General features: G+C 57.0%; 2 protein-coding genes across 7 annotated transcripts in view; both read right to left on the reverse strand.

Moving 5' to 3' along the window:
* TTLL8 (tubulin tyrosine ligase like 8) overlaps positions 1–831 on the reverse strand; it is a 32,755-nt gene extending 31,924 nt beyond the window's left edge. The window contains exon 1 of one of the 2 annotated variants that reach the window (XM_032138928.2): positions 699–831. The gene's annotated coding sequence lies outside the window, so the exon portion shown is untranslated. The remainder of the gene's footprint in view (positions 1–698) is intronic. The other variant, XM_058431630.1, reaches the window with a different exon arrangement.
* Positions 832–3,511: 2,680 nt separating this feature from the next.
* MLC1 (modulator of VRAC current 1) overlaps positions 3,512–17,761 on the reverse strand; it is a 28,727-nt gene continuing 14,477 nt past the window's right edge. For all 5 annotated transcript variants that reach the window (XM_058431771.1, XM_058431773.1, XM_058431772.1 and 2 more), the window contains 5 exons: positions 16,011–16,127; positions 12,107–12,163; positions 10,276–10,398; positions 6,371–6,535; positions 3,512–4,109 (listed from right to left, as the gene is read on the reverse strand). In XM_058431771.1, coding sequence (XP_058287754.1) covers positions 4,035–4,109; positions 6,371–6,535; positions 10,276–10,398; positions 12,107–12,163; positions 16,011–16,127 — 537 coding nt within the window. In that variant the 3' untranslated portion in view covers positions 3,512–4,034. The remainder of the gene's footprint in view (positions 4,110–6,370; positions 6,536–10,275; positions 10,399–12,106; positions 12,164–16,010; positions 16,128–17,761) is intronic.

The following is a 17,761-nucleotide window of genomic DNA, read 5'->3' on the forward strand; positions in this document are numbered from 1 at the left end:
GGTCTGGGTTGGGGTCAGGTCTGGGTTGGGGGTCAGGTCTGGGTTGGTGGTCAGGTCTGGGTTGGGGGTCAGGACTGGGCTGAGATCAGGTCTGGGTTGAGCGGCAGGTCTGGGTTGTGGGTCAGGTCTGGGGTCGGTCAATATTGGGTTTGGTGTCAGGTCTGGGTTGGGGTCAGGTCTGGGTTGTGGGTCAAGTCTCGGTTTGGGGGTCAGGACTGGGTTTGGTGTCAGGTCTGGGTTGAGCGGCAGGTCTGGGTTGGGGGTCAGGTCTGGGTTGTGGGCATCAGGTCTCAATTGGGCATCAGGTCTAGGTTGAGAGGGAGGTCTGGGTTGGGGGTGCAGGTCTAGGTTAATGAGGAGAGGTATGGGGTTCTGAAGGCAGAGGGGAGTGGACAGTTGTGGAGTTCCCAGAAGATGGGGGAAGGTGGGGAGAACAGCTCTGGGCTTTCGAGGGCGGGCCGGTGGCTAGAGTTGGGCAGGTTTCATGGGGGAGTTCTGTGGTTCTGAGCGAGGAGGGTCTGGGATTCCTAGGGTAAGGGGTCTAGAATTCGGAGGCCGGAGGCGGGGAGGGGGTAGGCCTGGGTTTCGAGGTGTGGGAGGCGGGTCTGGGGTTCCGAAGGCAGATGGGGAGGAGAGGTCCTGTTTGGGATCGGAAGCGCAGATGGGCCTGGGGTTCCGCCGTCGGGGGTCGTGCTCACCGGGGACCGGGTCAGTGGCTCGCGGCGTCCTGGGGTTGCCTGGGGCAACGTGCTGGGGCGGCCACGCGCATTGTGCACCCCCGGTGCGGCGGCTGCTGGGCCCGGGGCCTGGGGCTGTGCAGCGGCGGCGGCCCCGAGGCGTGGGGCTGCGCGGGCGGCGGGGGGCGCGGGGGCGCGGGGCGCTGCGGCGTGCGGGGGGCGCGGTCCCCGACGGGCAGCAGTCGTCGGCGCTTGGGCTGGGCCCGGGTTGGGGTCCGGGTCCCGGGCTGCTGTCGGAGCAGGCGTGGCTGCGGGGTCCGCGGCGCGGGACGGTGCGCGCCATGGTGTCCGCAGAGGGAGGGCCCGAGTGTAGCCCCAGGTCACGCGCTGCGGCCCCGCGCCCCGCTGTGGAGGTCACACTCAATCCCCCACCAGGTCACAAAGACCCGCGGGTCACATCCTGCCCCTCCCCCTCAGGCCCCCCAGGCCCGCCGGGCCTTCTCGCCCTCCCTCCCTGGGCCCTTCCCCGACAGGAGGCTGGAGCGGCGGGGTGAGGAGGCTGCGGGCGCTGGGCTCCTCCCGGGCTACGCGCTGCGGGTCCTGACGGTTTGGGGCGACGGGGTGACCGCAGCAGCGCCCCTGTCCTGCGGTGGAACCTGGGAGGGCCTTGGTGTCCGCAGAACCACTCGTGGGGTCCCACACCGCTGCCCCCCGGGGGGTTCTGAGCCCACCCAGGTCCACACGGCCCCTGTCCTTTCCCCCCCACCCCGCAGATCACCCCACTCCCCCATCACCCCGCCAGGGCAGCTCATGTGTGATCTGGCACCTCGGGGTGGGGGTAGGAAAGACACACCCGCCCCACCAGGACCGTCACTCGTGGCAACTTTCCAAAGCCTAGATGTCTTTATTTGGTTTTAAATCAACTTTATTTTGCATGTAACTTCCCAAGATAGCCCAAAAGGGAGGTTCTGCCCCGACTCTGAAGGGGCTGGTGGGGGACTTGAAGGGGGCGAGTGGGGGCGTCCCCTGGCGGGGGTGGTTCTTTGCCAGCTCCCTCCCTCTTCCCCGGGAAAGGCCACTGGGCTCTCACCAGCCCCCAGTACTGGCCTCTAGGGGTTACACAAATCGGTGAGTGAAAAGCTGGCCCTCCCTCCACCCGCCCCTCCTCCCTGTGTCCCGATGTTTTCAGATCTGAGTGAGCTGACCCTGCTGAGACCCAGTATTAAATAGCCACAGCCACGTCTACAAGTCAGCGTTTATTGCTCAAGCGTATTAAACAAAGATGTAGATTGAAAGAGACGGTTCTTTTAAACCCCATTTGTCCAGATTTTTTAAGCGCTCTAAAATAAGAAAATAAGAAAGTGCAAGCTAGCAAAAACGCTCCAAGTGCCTAATTCTGGCTCTGAAACTTGAGCTCTCTGGTCTGCCCCCAAGAAGACATCAGCCCGCCCCGTGCTGTCCCTGTGGCTCCCACCCCATTCCGAGGAGCAGACCCCACCAGCCTCAAAGCTGCAGGGAGGTGGGGGTGGCCTACAGACAGGGTGGGGTCTGCATCCGGTGCCAGTGAAAGCGGCCTCTCCTCTCCCACAGTGGCGCTTGTTTGGGGCCGCGGCCAAAGCGTTTGCCCGGCCCCTGACTCTGTCCTTCCGGAGCTGCCAAGGACTGCAGAGAGGACCTGGCTTGTCCCCTCTCGGAGCAGCTGGGGAGGTGTCTTGCCTGCATCCCCCCCTTGAATGGTTGAAAATAATGATTCCACTTGTCATGAACACCATGAAGGTATCTTGGCAGCCAGAGTCACTCCTGTTCCGCAGTGAGAAACCTGGGAGGGTCCTCAAACCCCCTGGCAGGGTCTGCAGGCCGCCCCATCCAGCTGCATCTCCCAGGCCTCCTGGTTCTTTGATCCTGACGGCCCCGGGCCACAGAATGCATCTCCGGGCCCTTCCAGCAGCCCATGGGGGACCAGTCAATACACCCCACGGCAGTAAAGAGAAAATGTTCATGTCTTCTCAGATCAGAAGGAAAGAAACAAAACCACTGTGAAGGAAAACACCTGCTGGAAAGTAATTACCAAAATAACAGCATTCCCAGTTTCACAGTCGCCCCAACTCACTACGGATTTACTGTCGTGTCAGCTGGGAGGACCCAGGTGCCCTCGGGACGAGGAGACGCAGGGAAACCCACTCCTGGCCATGGCACTGCCCAAAGCCAGTGTTATTCTCACGCCCAACTGTCCCTGCAGCCTGACAGGTGGGCAGTGACCGCCTGGGCTGTACCCTAAGACCCTAAAACAGCAGAGATGAAGAAAACCACTGGCCCTGGGGCCTTCTCAGTGAGGGTCAAGACAAAGTACTTGCTAGGAGGTAGAGGGGGCTGGGTGAACCTGTGAGAATCCCTGGGCTCTGACCTGACCTGTCCTGCATTTTGAATAATGGGAGCAAACACAGGAGAGAGGGGCTCAGCTTCCCCTGGTCACTGGGGCCAGGGAGACGTGGTCCAGCCCGTTTACAAAGTCTTAGATGCAGCCCCACCCCCAAGAACACTGCCTGTCACAGCAGCGGCCACGTGGCACTCCAAGCTGGGTATGACAGTGCCTGGGACGTGGGCAGCGGCCAGGACGCGGGCCGGCCAGTGTGGCGGCAGATCCCTCTAGAATGACTGGGTCTAAGTAGGAATACAGGGCGGGCGACCCGGCGTGGACTGGTGTGGATTTCACCTGGGAGAGCAGCGGCAGCCTGTGTCACTTGTGCCTGGGCTCTGGAGGAGGGGCCCCCACGGCTCCTGGGCCAGGACAGAGGCGCCCAGCCCTGCTCTCACTGTCCAGGAAGAGCCGCTGGGCAGGCTGAGCCTGGGGCAGGTGCACCTCGCAAGGAAGTGGATAAGATCCCACTGGGCTGACTGGGCGCCCGGGATAGACCCGACGTGTGGAGGGAGGAAGCCAGGTCAGAGTGGGCAGGAGACGCAGGGACCCACAGTCTGGCTCCCGGTCAGGTCCAGAGAGCCCACTCCAGCCCAAGCCATGAGAGAGGCAGGACGAGGAGCTGGGGCCAGCTCAGGGGTGGGGCTCTCGAGGCGGAGCTGGGGGCCCTTCCTCGGCCTGGGAAGTTGCAGCCATGCTCCTGCTGTTAGGACACGGGAGCCACTCGGAGCTGACTGAGCTGACTGAGGCACAGACTAGCCAACATTGGCCTATTTTAAAATTAAACTACCCTAGGAAGTGAAAACCCCACCTGCAGCCTGGTTTGCCCTCACACAAGGGAAAAGAGGTGTTAGAAGCAGTAGCTCAGGGCGATTAGGGGTTGTGCGTTTCCGTGCTTGGGGCCAGGCTGGGCGCTGCCACCCGGTTTCTGCGTCTGGGGGTCACTGGGCCATTTGCACCACGACGGCTCTCCAGGCTTTCTCCTTGTCAAACTCCTTCAGGGGGCTCCTGGCCACCTGCAACCGAGACAGGAAAGGTGTTACTTCACCAGGGCCACCTGTGCGGCGGGAAGGGGGACACGCCACTTGGCCACAGGCAGCGAGCAGCCAGCATTCAGAAGTTTTCTTCGAATGTGAAGGAAGTGGGGGAACTAACCCCTGGGCCTCTATGGAAAGAGATAAAGGCCTTCACTCCCTCACTGTCCCACAAACGCCTGCGTCCCCGCACACACGGTCTCTACAGAGCCTGGGATGGAGCAGTCCTTCACTCGGCCCCTTGCCCTGGCTCTGGGGCAGGGAGTGGGGGGAGGCCGCCTGACGGCTGAGGAAGAAAACACTTAAGGCAGAGGTGACCAGATGCCTCCAGGCAAAAGGGAGGACAGCGCCAGCCCCAGCCGCCCACCCTGAGCCCCAGCTGCCCACTCTGAGCCCCAGCCGCCCACCCTGAGCCTCTGAGCCCCAGCCACCCACCCTGAGCCCCTGAGCCCCAGCCACCCACCCTGAGCCCCAGCCACCCACCCTGAGCCCCAGCCGCCCACCCTCTGAGCCCCAGCCACCCACCCTGAGCCCCTGAGCCCCAGCCATCCACCCTGAGCCCCAGCCACCCACCCTGAGCCCCAGCCGCCCACCCTAAGCCCCAGTCGCCCACCCTGAGCCCAGTCGTCCACCCTGAGCCCCAGCCGCCCACCCTGAGCCCCAGCTGTCCACCCTGAGCCCCTGAGACCAGCAGTTCTGGGATCCGGGGAGAGCATCTCATGTGTCTGACTCTGGGCCTTGCTGGTCACAACAGAAACCCAGGCGGGTCTCATTTCAGGCCCAGGGACTGCCGTCCTAGCAGGGAGACTGACCACAGCCAGGAAAAACAGCAGCAAAGCAGCTGAGGAGGCAGGTTAAGGGAACAGCAGTAGGGAGGGTGGAGGGTGGGGGCGACGGGGTCGGCTGAGAAATGAGCCAAGGGCAAGAGAACATCCTCCGGGACTTAGCGGGCACTGGAGGCTCTGCACCGAGGTGCTGAGGCCAGTGGTGTGCCGAACACAGGAGGGCAGGGTGTGCAGGGCAAGAGCAGCGGCCGGTCCGCCCAGGGTGGCCTAGAGGTGGGGCAGGACTCAGAGCCCCACTGAGTGGCTGCCCGGGTGTTTGGGCATCAAGGTGACAGTCCTAGTGGTCACTGCACCTGAGGGTCAGCGGGCAGGTTTGCCCAGGGGAGCACCACCAGGACCTGTAGCTTGGTGGGGGGAAGACGCTGAGCCTCTGCCTTTCAGTTGTGGGGGCAGCGAGACAGTAGGCAGGGCCCGGGGGAACATTGTTCAGGCCGTGACAGCCAGAAGTTGTTGACACCCCAGCTTTATGGAGCCCCGCGTGCCCGGCTGGGTGGGCATTGCCTTCCCTGCAGAACCATGTCCCCACCAGAGACCAGGGAAGGAAACTTCAGGGCCTGTGGGAGTCCTCACAAAGCCCTCTTCTGTGTCTCTAAGAGCAAATCTGAAAGCATCAAGTCCAGAATATTTCCCAGGGATGGCTCTGGGTTTACCTAGGCTTTGTGTTTGTATTTTTAAAAGACATTTTATGGCCGGGCACGGTGGCTCACGACTGTAATTCCAGCACTTTGGGAGGCCGAGGCAGGCGGATCACGAGGTCAGGAGTTCGAGACCAGTCTAACCAACATAGTGAAACTCCATCTCTACTAAAAATAGAAAAATTAGCTGGGCTTGATGACGGGCACCTGTAATCCCAGCTACTCGGGAGGCTGAGGCAGGAGAATTGCTTGAACCCAGGAGGCGGAGGTTGTGGTGAGCTGAGATCGCGCCACTGCACTCCAGTCTGGGTGACAGAGTGAGACTCCTTCTCAAAAAAAAAAAAAAAAAAGAAGAACAAAAAGACATTTTACTTCTTCGGGGTTTTTCTGGGGTGTTTTTAAAAATACAAAGTGGCACAATGAATCTTCGAGGGTTGCATCATGTGGCCCTCGGAGGCCCTCACCAGGACAGGAGCCCCCACCGCAGGCCTCTCACCTCCCCAGCGGGCGCTCCTGTGGGCCACTCACCTCCTCAGCGCCCCCGCAACCCACAGGCCTCTCACCTCCCCAGCTGGGCACCCCTGTGGGCCACTCACCTCCCCAGCGCCCCCACTGCAGGCCACTCACCTCCCCGGCTCAGCACCCCTGTGGGCTACTCACCTCCCCAGCTTCCCCCCACCCCGCAGGCTCCTCACTTCCCTGGCTGGGCCCCCCCGTGGGCCACTCACCTCCCCAGCGCCCCCTCCCCCTGCAGGCCACTCACCTCCCCAGCCAGGCGCTCCTGCGGGCCGCTCTGGGTGTCCCAGGATGCGCCCTGCAGCCTTGTGCTGACCTTGAAGCGCACGCACTGGATGGCGGTGCCCGTGTTGAGGCCGGCCTGCAGCAGGAGCAGCAGCAGCAGCAGCAGCAAGAGCACGTCGTAGGATGGCTGCAGGCGGACAGAGGTGTGAGCAGGGAGGCCCAGCCGCCCTCCAGCCCAAGAGACCAAAGCTCCCTCGTGCCCGCGGCCTTCACAAAGAGCAGGTGCCAGGGCTCGAGTCGGAACCCCAGTAACCCAAACACGTTGTTGTTTCAACAACCTGATGACAATCATTCTAGCTCAATTAATGAGGTCAATTCTGCTTTAAATGCCATCAGCTTGTGTTCAACATGCGGGAATAAAAGTGACTGAGCCACTGCCAGGCCCTGCGGACAGTGCTGGTTGCTAGTGGTCAAGTCGCTCCACCCCTCCTGCTCCAACACGCGCAAGGCTCGGTCCCGGAGCCAGAGAGACTGTCCGCGGGAGGCAGAAGCACTGACCGTTGCGTGTCTGCAGGATCCTGAGCAGAGGAGACAGGGGCAGCCGTCCTGGGGGGATGGGGGCACAGATCCCCAACAGCCTCACCCCTGGGCCCCAGCTGCTAGGAAGGAAGGTGCAGGAGGCAGCACGGTGAGCTCGGCAGGGAAGAGGATGGAGGGAGCGGCCACGGATGCAGGGGACCAGAGAGTGACCACAGAGCACCCAAAACCCTCTGTGCCCGTGGATAGCTTTCCAGTGTTGGCTCAAGAAAAACAAAGCAACTAAATGTTAACACACAAGAGAGCCAAACATCTATCCAATGTCACTGCTACAAAAAATAAGAGAAGAAACAGAATGAACAGCTCTTCTCAAGTTAATGTAAAACTTTTTTTTGCGACAGAGTCTCCTTCTGTCACCCAGGCTGGAGGGCAGTGGCGCGATCTCGGCTCACTGCAACCTCTACGTCCCAGGTTCAAGCGATTCTCCTGCCTCAACCTCGCCAGTAGCTGGGATTACAGGTACCTGCCACCACGCCCAGCTAATTTTCATAGTTTTAGTAGAGATGGGGTTTCACCATGTTAGCCAGACTGGTCTCCTAACCTCAGGTGATCCGCCTGCTTCGGCCTCCCAAAGTGCTGGGATTACAGGCATGTGCCACTACGCCCGGCCTGGATTTTAAGTCATTATTAGAAAGTCTGTTACTTGTGTTTCCAGCTGGAGTTTACCCTGGAGGATGGTAAAGGCACGGACCCCATGTGGTCTTTGCTCTTCAGTTGTTGAGACACCATTTATTGCAAAGCCTATGCTTTCCTCAGTCTCAAAAAAAAAAAAAAAAATCCAGAGCCATTAAGGAAAATATTAATCAATTTAACTATTTAAAAAAATAGCTTTCACATAACAAAAATCACAACAAGCAGAATAAGAAATAGCCGCCAGGCTGAGACCACCATTTGTATCCTCCATCACAGATGGAGCTGGTCTCCCCAGGCACCAGGGTTAGCGGAAAATGGGCAGTAGACATGAGCAGAGTCCACTGAAAAAGCAATGCAGACGCCCTCATGCTTTGTAAGAGGTCCTCATCCTCACCCACATTGAGACGGAGGTGCTCCCACCCGTGTCACCGAACCCCAGCGTGACACCCTCTGTGGGGGGCTGTGGAGAAGTGAGCACCTTCACGCCATTGGCAGGAGGGAAGGTGGACGGCCCCCATTGAGGAGTTCACTGAGATTTAACAGCATGATGGCTGCACCTACCCTCGACCCGGCAGTCTCTCTCTTAGCTGGATATCCTACAGATGCGCTGAGGATTCAAAAGGAAAATGCGTGCAGGTTGTTCATGGAGGAGTTATTTATAGTAGCAGACAGTTGGAATAACTCAGTTTCCATCACTAGGGACTGGCTGGGTTGACTGGGCAGTCAGGAGCGATGAAGGAATTCAGAAGAGCTCTGATGCCCTTGGGTATCGAGAAAACGCCAGGATAAATTATTAAGTTTAAAAAAACAAGCAAGGGGCCGGGCACAGTGGCGGGAGCCTCTCATCCCAGCACTTTGGGAGGCCAAGGTGGGCGGATCGCTTGAGCCCAGGAGTTCATGACCAGCCCGGGCAACAGAATGAGACCCTGTCTCTGAAAAATAAAATAAGTAAATACATAATTAAAAAGCGAGGTACATGGCTGGGCACGGTGGCTCACATCTGTAATCCCAGCACTTTGGGAGGCCGAGGCAGGCAGATCACTTAAGGTCAGGAGTTCAAGACCAGCCTGGTCCACATGGTGAAACCCTGTCTCTGCTAAAAGTACAAAAATTAGCCAGGCGTGGTGGCGCACGCCTGTAATCCCAGATGCTCCGGAGGCTGAGGCAGGAGAATCACTTGAACCCAGGAGGCAGAGGTTGCAGTGAGCCAAGATTGTGTCACTGCACTCCAGCCTGGGAGACAGAGTGACACTCTGTCTTAAAAAAAAAAAAAAAAAAGGCAAGGTACAGAATAGCGATTCTAGTATACAAGCTATTTTGTAAGAAACGAAAAAAAATTATCATCTGGTTGCTCGTAAGAGGAGCAGGTCAGTCAGGCATGAGACCACAGCTTCTCTGAGCTCATCTTTTATAGTTTGGCTTTTGAACCACATAAATATTTTATATATTCAAAAAATACCATTTTAAAAAGAAAAAAAGCACCAAGCCCTAAAATGGAATACAACCAGAGGCCATTAAACTTAATGGGGCATTGAACCCAGAGGATAACCCCACACAGAAAGGGGCCGACTTCGCTGGCTGGCATGTGGCCGCCCGCCCCCTCCTAGCAGAATGCATGCCTCAGGCTCACTCAGGAGATGGCCCCTGGGTGGTAATATTGTCTCTTGAAATCGCGAACAATTATATGCATATTGTAAGACAACATGAAGTAGCAGATACATTAAATGTCACAGGAAACAAAATATTTGGAGTAGGAGTGGGCGAAGCAAACACCAGAGAAGTGAAGAAAAAACCCTGGGCCGGGTGTTGTAGCTCACTCCTGTAATCCCAGCACCTGTGGGAGGCCAAGGACGCTATCCCCCATCAGACAGTGACTCCATCCCCCATCAGACAGTGACCCCATCCCCCATCAGACAGTGACCCCATCCCCCATCAGACAGTGACCCCATCCCCCATCAGACAGTGACTCCATCCCCCATCAGACAGTGACTCCATCCCCCATCAGACAGTGACCCCATCCCCCATCAGACAGTGACTCCATCCCCCATCAGACAGTGACTCATCAGTGACTCCATCCCCCATCAGACAGTGACTCCATCCCCCATCAGTGACTCCATCCCCCATCAGTGACTCCATCCCCCATCAGCACAGGTATGTTGACCTGGAGCAAACAGCTTGAATACAGGTCTTCTAATGATTTGGGTGGCAAAACCATTTATACTGGAAAAAAAAAAAAAAAAAAACACTAGGTATCTAAGAAATACGTCTAGCTACACGTGCCTGAGCCTTAGAAGTCGTGTTGGAGATAAGCTCCTACTGGGCCAGCTGAAAGTAACAGGACTTTGAATTCTCCTTAAATTCACCCATTAAACTCAATGCAGTTCTGATGCAAATCCGAAAAGCATGTCTCATAAACCCAGGACAGATTCTAAAATGGGCTCAGGGACAGAGGGGGTCCCAGGTCCCTGTGAAGCAGGTGGTGGCCCCAGATGCAGGGCGGAATCGAGGCCCCGAAGCCCTGGGACCAGGCTGGCAATGGGGAGTACGCTCACCGCTGCCCAGGAACAGCGGAGGAGGCCCCGCCTGGAGCTGTCCCTGAAGCCGGCGTCCCCAGAGTCCTAGGCAAAGCCAGCAAGGGCCAGGCCAACACGCAGAGCACCGCATGTCTGGAGGGCTCCGAAATAAAATACAACTCACTTTTATGGCTGGTGGGTAATCTTTAAACATCTCCACGATTCTCATGATGCTAAATGACAGATATCCAGAGGCTGTGAACAGCAGCGGAGACGTGAGGCTGCTTATGGCAATCAGGACCTCCACCTGGAAAAAAAGCACGGGTTGCAGGGCCACGGTCCCCGAGCCTGAGAGCCCAGGACAGGGAGCATGGCCAGGGCTGGGGCGGGGTGGGGGATGGCCGGGCACTCACCGGCATAGTCCCAAGCTGGTTCCCTGCATGGCTCCTGCTGACACCTCTGCCTTTTCTTTTTTCTTTTTTTTTTTTTTTCTTTTTTGAGCCAATTCTCACTCTGTCGCCAGGCTGGAGTGCAGTGGCACAATCTCGGCTCACTGCAACCTCCGCCTCCCAGGTTCAAGCCATTCTCCTGCCTCAGCCTCCCGAGTAGCTGGGATTACAGGCGCCCACCACCACACCTGGCTAATTGTTTTGTATTTTTAGTAGAGACAGGGTTTCACCATATTGTCAGGCTGGTCTTCAACTCCTGACCTTGTGATCCACCCACCTTGGCTTCCCAAAGTGCTGAGATTACAAGCACGACCAGCCTGCCTTTTCATTCACAGCGCAGTGCCACAAGTTTTGAAATATTTACCATCTAGGCACGGTGGCTCACATCTGAAATCTCAGCACTTTGGGAGGCCGAGGGGGGCGGATCACCTGAGGTCACGAGTTCGAGACCAGCCTGGCCAACATGGTGAAACCCCTATCTCTACTAAAAATACAAAAACTAACTGGGCGTTGTGGCGCATGCCTGTAGTCCTAACTACTTGGGAGGCTGAGGCAGGAGAATCGCTTGAACCTGGGAGGCAGAGGTTACAATGAGCTGAGATTGCACCACTGCACTCCAGCCTCGGTGACAGAGCAAGACTCTATCTCAAACAAACAAAACCAAGAAACAAAAAACATTTACCTGCAATTCTCCACTCTTGAAATAATAGCCCTTCCGCATGGGTCACCTCCTTCACTGCTCTGAAGTCTGTCCTTTTAACCCATCCCAAATCTTCCTGTTTGACCCATCAAGTCTCAGAGACAGCCTTCACTCATGCCAAGCGTGGGCAGTCACCTTGCAAAGCACTCAGGGCCCACATTTTGGCAGCAGTCATTAACCAGTTCGTATCCCACCGCTGACAGTTTGTGGCAGTTTCGGCCGGGCGTGGTGGCTCACACCTGTAATCCCAGCACTTTGGGAGGCCTAGGCAGGTGGATCACCTGAGGTTAGGAGTTCGAGAGCAGCCTGGCCAACATGGTGAAACCCCATCTCTACTGAAAATACAAAAATTAGCCGGGTGTGGTGGCAGGCGCCTATAATCCCAGCTACTCGGGAGGCTGAGGCAAGAGAATCGCTTGAACCTGGGAGGTGAAGGCTGCAGTGAGCCAAGATCGTGCCATTGCACTCCAGCTTGGAGGACAAGAGCGAGACTGCATCTCAAAAAACAACAACAACAACAACAACAAAACAAAAAAATAAAAAACAAAAACAAAAAACAATCGACCAGCCTTAGGAGGTACAGATGATGCTCAGACACTGGTCTCCTTCCATGGGTTAGGCACAGACAGCGCTTCCAGCATCTACACCACCTTGCTCAGGTCTGCCTGTCTCTGGGAACAGTCCCTGCTGGGCGGGCCAGCCTCCGCCTCCCACAACCCCCACCTTCCTCATTCCGCAGGCCCTGCAGCCCAGTCACTGCACTCTCTCGGGCTGGAGCCTGGTCACATGGCACCAAGGGAGGGCTGGGCCAGGCCCTGGCCCTGCTCAGTGGGTCTCTGGCACCCAGGGGTGAGGGGTTCACCCACCAGACACTTGCTGGGACACTCTGCTGTCACATGACTGGCAATGGCACTTGGAAAGCACTAAGAGAAAAGAAAAAGGAAAGATTTTAGAGGAAATAGTCCAAGAAGTCGAATTTGAAATATGTGCTCTCCCACCAGGGAACCCTCTATCCAGGCTGCCTGGCTGGCTTGCTGTGGGGGGCGGGGGGTATGGTGCGGTGCCCAAGGGCGCAGCTGGGGCAGGGATGGGTCCGCAGGGAAGCAGGGGTAGCCTCTCAGAGGTTTTCTGTGCTCTCTGTTCCTCAACCATTGGTTTAAAATTTTAAGCCTGTAGAAAAGCTGCAAGAGCAGTGCAGGGGGCATCTGAGGCCCCAAAATCACCAGAGTCCTTGACACTCACATCTGTGCTCTCTCCAGCTGTCCCAGACAGCCTGACGCCTGAACACCTGAGAGTGCTAGCTGAGCCCAGGACACACTCTTGCACACACCCAAAGCAGGACCACGCCCGAGAGACTCCACGTGGCGCCGATGTGGTCCCTACCCAGATTCTTCCGGTTGTCCTCATCATGTTCTTTTTTTTAAATTTTTTAATTTTTCTTTCTCCTTTTTTTTTTTTAGATGGAGTCTTGCTCTGTCACCCAGGCTGGAGTGCGGTGGCGCAATCTCAACTCACTGCAACCTCCGCCTCCCAGGTTCAAGCCTCCTGAGTAGCTGGGATTATAGGTACCCACCACCACACCCGGCTAATTTTTGTATTTTTACTAGAGACAGGGTTTCACCATGTTAACCAGGCTGGTCTCGAACTCCTGACCCCAGGTGATCTGCCCGCCTCGGCCTCCCAAAGTGTGGGGATTACAGGCATGAGCCACCGCACCTGGCCCTGGTCATGTTATTTCTAGAGCTGTCTGTTTGCTCCTGATCCGGATTCAGTCTGCCATTGCACTCGTAGTCTCCTTGTGGGTCTCTGTTATTCAGGGAGTCCCTCAGCCTCTGTCACCTCCGTTACCTGGACGCTTCTGGGGGATGCAGCCCGTCAGCTGCAGTCGGGCCTCCGTGTGGGACAGGATTCCTTCACGATGAGCCTTGGGGAGCCTCGGAGGAGACTCTGCAGTGCCCCAGGGTGTGGACTGCCCCTTCCTGATGACACTGACTTGACTCACTGGGTTAGGGGGATCTGCAGGTTCCTCTGTTGGATGGGCACTTCTTCCTTTTTATAACCAAGAAATGCCCTTTTCCCACTTATTGTGAGGAGCCTGCCTTAGTTCCGCACAATGTGGGCAGGGGGAGGACTCATGCTCTTCATCCTCTTTATCCCCCCGAAGGTGTCCAGGTGCCTGCACGTGCCAGCACCCCAGCCCGGCCTGCTGGGGAGGGGGCTGCATCAGCCAGGGGCTGTGGTGAGAGGTTGGGCAGGACAGAGATGGGCTCCGAGCAGGGGAGCCTGGGCAGCAGGGAGAAGACTGGGGAGCTGAGGGGCTGCCAGTGCAAGGGCCCCAAGCCAGCTGCAGAGGTGGGTGTGGCCCTGGCCAGGGAGGCTGAGGTGTCAACACAGGGGTCTCTCCTGGGCTTGGTGCTTCTGAAAGGGGCTTCTAGTTGTAAGCAGCAGTGAGGGCACAGGAAGGGATGGTGGCTTCAGGGTGGCCTATTCAGGGCCCCAGTGAGCCATGGGAGGGCGGGAGTTTCCCTGTTCACCCAGCATGGCCACTCTGGCCCCTGCCCTAGAGGGCCAGGAAGCTCAGCCACAGGGGCTGGGGCAGCTCAATCAAGGGCCCTGCCCTGGAAGGGTCCAGGCATGCAGCCCAGCCCCGCAGCCCAGCCCCCAACTCCAGCCCTGAGCACCTGCCTCCAGCCCATGGTGCAGGCCCCGGGCCCCTCTGCCGCACTCAGGCCAGACTCAGGCAGGTGGAGCTGGCTCCCCCACCACGCACACCTCAGCGCTCTCCCCTCCTCCTGGGGTCTCCTGCCCTGAAGAGAGGGTTGGGAGTATGGGTGGATTTAGGGGCACCCAGGAGGCAGCACCTGATGGGCATGGGGTGCTCTCGGGGAAGATGGAGAGAGCAGAGCCACCCCCAGGGCAGGAGGGGTCTGCGGGATGGGAGGGGCCTGTGTGATGAGGGCTGACTGCAGGGACAGGGAAGAGGGCAGGGCGAGTGCCTTTCATTCTCAACTTTTTGGAGGTATTTGGTCTCCGTCTTCCCTCAGCTTCGGGATGTAATCCCTGCGTTTCAGACCCCAGGGTCGGTTGTGCACACCTGCAGGCGTCATTCTCTCTGTCACAGACCCGCTTGGGTGGGCACCCATGTGAGTTCTCTGTCTCGGTAGCTGGCCCCGGTCCTGCCCCTTCTGGAGGTGTGGCTCCATCCCAGCTCAGTCCTGCCTGGGTCTCTTTCCCTCTCTGAGCACCTCAGCAGCCCACTAGGTCGGGCACTGGTGTCCTGGGGTCATTGCTCTGAGCCTACTCGCTCCCACAGGGAGCTGAGCCACAGCTGCTGCCAGTGGGATGTGTCCACCCGGCAGGTGTGGGCCTTCTCGGCAGTCCACCCGGCCATACCACTCCCCGGCAGGCATGGGCCACAGCAGCTTCAGGAAGAGCCCCACTGCTGCCCAGGAGGAGCCTGTAGCTGATGCTGGGTGCTCACCATTCCTGCTCATGTACATAAGAGGACAGGGGCAAAATCTAAAAATCCACACAGCATGAGACAAACCAGGGGCTGGCTGTCAACACTGGTGTGCAGGCCACTACGCGGCAAGGTGCTGAGAACCGCGCGGGGTCTGCGTCCGGAGGCAGGTGGGCGGTGGCCCCGGGTGGGCCACAGGCTGTGAGTGGATCTGGGGTGTGGAGGGGTTGCTCTAGACTCACTGTTCTGAGGGAACACACCTGTAATCCCAGCACTTTTGGGGGCCGAGGCAGGCAGATCACTTGAGGTCAGGAGTTCAAGACCAGCCTGGCCAACATGGCAAAACCCTGTCTCTACTAAAAATACAAAAAATTAGCTGGGCGTGGTGGTCCACGCCTGTAATGCCAGCTACTTGGGAGGCTGAGGTGGGCAAATTGCTTGAACTCGGGGAAGGTCAGAGGTTGTAGTGAGGTGAGATTGAGCCACTGCACTCCAGCCTAGGTGGCAGAGTGAGACTCCATCTCAAAAAAAAAAATAAATAAAATAAATAAAACAATGCCGGCTGGGCGCGGTGGCTCATGCTTGTAATCCCAGCACTTTGGGAGGCCGAGGTGGGCGGATCACGAGGTCAGGAGATCGAGATCACGGTGAAACCCCATCTCTACTAAAAATATAAAAAATTAGCCGGGCGTGGTGGCGGGCGCCTATAATCCCAGCTACTCGGAGAGGCTGAGGCAGGAGAATGGCGTGAACCCGGGAGACAAAGCTTGCAGTGAGCTGAGATCACGCCTCTGCACTCCAGCACTCCAGCCTGGGTGGCACAGCGAGACTCCGTCTCAAAAAAAATAAAAATAAAAACAATAACCATGTATTGAGCATGTGGCATGTGTCAGGTGCTGTGTGACGCATCTGCTGCGGTAACATTTAATATAAAGTAATAACAGAAATATGCTGTATTGTATAAAACAAATATTGTAATATAAATGCATTATATATTAGAAAATTATATAGAATAATAAACATCTATAGCCTGACATTCATATGTTAAAAAGATTAGAATAATAAAAATAATTGGTATTTTTTTCAGGAAAAATAATATAAAATAATCACACAAACTAATATAAAAGCAGTTAATACTTGGACTCATTTAATCCTTAACTCCCCAGTTCTTCTGAATTGGGGGGCTGACGAGGACCCTCTGTGGTGACTCCCTGTCTGAGTGCACCAAGACTGAGCTCGGGGCGCAGCCACGCAGGATCTGAGCAGCATGGCCCAGAGCAGTTGGTGGGCGGGCCAGAGGGGGTACTCACGGCCACTAGGATCCAAAAGAACGTCACTGAGAGGTGTGGGCCTGAGACTGAGTCATTCACGTTCAGGGCAATGATCCCCCCGAGGACGGCAGAGATGCCTGCGATTACCTCGACGACCTGGAGGGGATGGGACAGCATCGGCGCATGAGGAAGTGGAGATGCCCCCAGATTCCCAGAATGCACTGTGCAGACATGGACCCCCAGGAGCAGGGTCTGGTGGGCTGGCCCCAGATCTAACCGTGGAGGAGCCCACCTGGACGGACCCCCAGCCTCACCTGGCCCAGCCCCCCTCTGCCCTCAGCTGCGGCTTTTCACGTCCCTCCTGGAGTAAAATAGCCAAAGAGGTATTTCCCCCACTGCTGGTTTTGTCTACAGAAACTGAGGGTATTGACCTGACAGTGGTGAGGGCAGAAAACCAAGACCCTCAGACCCCCTTCCCTGTCCTCACAGTGTGGCAGGCGGCGGTGCTCAGACCCTGGAACCCCATCAAAGGGACTCGGAAAAACAGGCCTGGGGCAGAAGTAGCTTCCCATAGGACACGCCCACCCGTGCCATGTGAGTTTGCCATTGCCACGGCAACACTGGACATCACCACCCCTTTCCGTGGCAACGATCCAACCACCTGGACATTACCACCCCTTTTCTAGAAATTTCTGCATAATCTGTCCCTTAGTTAGCATATACTTAAAAGTGGGTATAAATAGGAGGCAGAGCTGTCTCTGAGCTGCTGCTCGAGGCACCCTGCCAGTTGGAGAGCCCTGCTCTACTGCCACTGCAATCAAAGCTGCTGTCTGTCACCACCAGCTCGCCCTGGAATTCTTTCCTGGACAAAGCCAAGAACCCTCCTGGCCTAAGCCCTGGTTGTGGGCTCATCTGCCGGGCACCATCAGGGCTGCAACAGCACCGCCAGACTCAGGGCGGGCTGGGGAAGAAACCAACGCCCAAAAACCTGCTCCCGTGAAGGATCTCTGTGAGGCGCAAACGCAGAGCTGTGGCCGGCAGGAAAGCCAGGCATAAGGAGCCGGCCAGCAGGGGCGCGGGGGCCAGAGGGGACCTGGGCAGCCAGGCCTCGCATCCAGAAGGCACAAAACTCCAGATGCACAAATAAAGCTGAATTCCCAGCCAGGCACGGTGGCTCACGCCTGTAATCCCAGCACTTTGGGAGGCCGAGGCAGATGGATCGCGAGGTCAGGAGTTTGAGTCCAGCCTGGCCAATGTGGTAAACCCTGTCTCTACTAAAAATAACAAAAATTAGCTGGGCGTGGTGGCGCATGCCTGTAATCCCAGCTACTCAGGAGGCTGAGGCAGGAGAATGGCTTGAACTCAGGAGGCAGAGGTTGCAGTGAACTGAGATCACACCACTGCACTCCAGCCTGGGCAACAGAGCAGGACTCCATCTCAAAAAAAAAAGGAAAAGAAAAAAAGAAGCAGAACGGAAATGGAACCTAACAGAGGACTGAAATGCTAAATAAGGGGAAGCAAAGGTGCTGGGAAACGCACACAGACTGAGTCAAGCACACAGGAGGCTGTCCCACTGTTGGAGTAAAAAGGCAAAATGTCACTAAATGTCACAAGCTAGACAACAAGGCCAAGGCGGAGGGAAGGGGGACAGACCCCGCATGGTCTGTTTATCAAGGAGCATGTTAGAATATGAAGGGCAACCCCCAAAAGAATACTGAAAAATTTCCCATCCAAAATTAGAGGGAAAAGGAAGGGCGAAGCCTCCGCCAATTCAAAAGAAGGCAGGGAAG

Source organism: Hylobates moloch, unplaced genomic scaffold (genome assembly GCF_009828535.3).
Source record: "Hylobates moloch isolate HMO894 unplaced genomic scaffold, HMol_V3 SCAFFOLD_19, whole genome shotgun sequence".
NCBI classification, from domain to species: Eukaryota; Metazoa; Chordata; class Mammalia; order Primates; family Hylobatidae; genus Hylobates; species Hylobates moloch.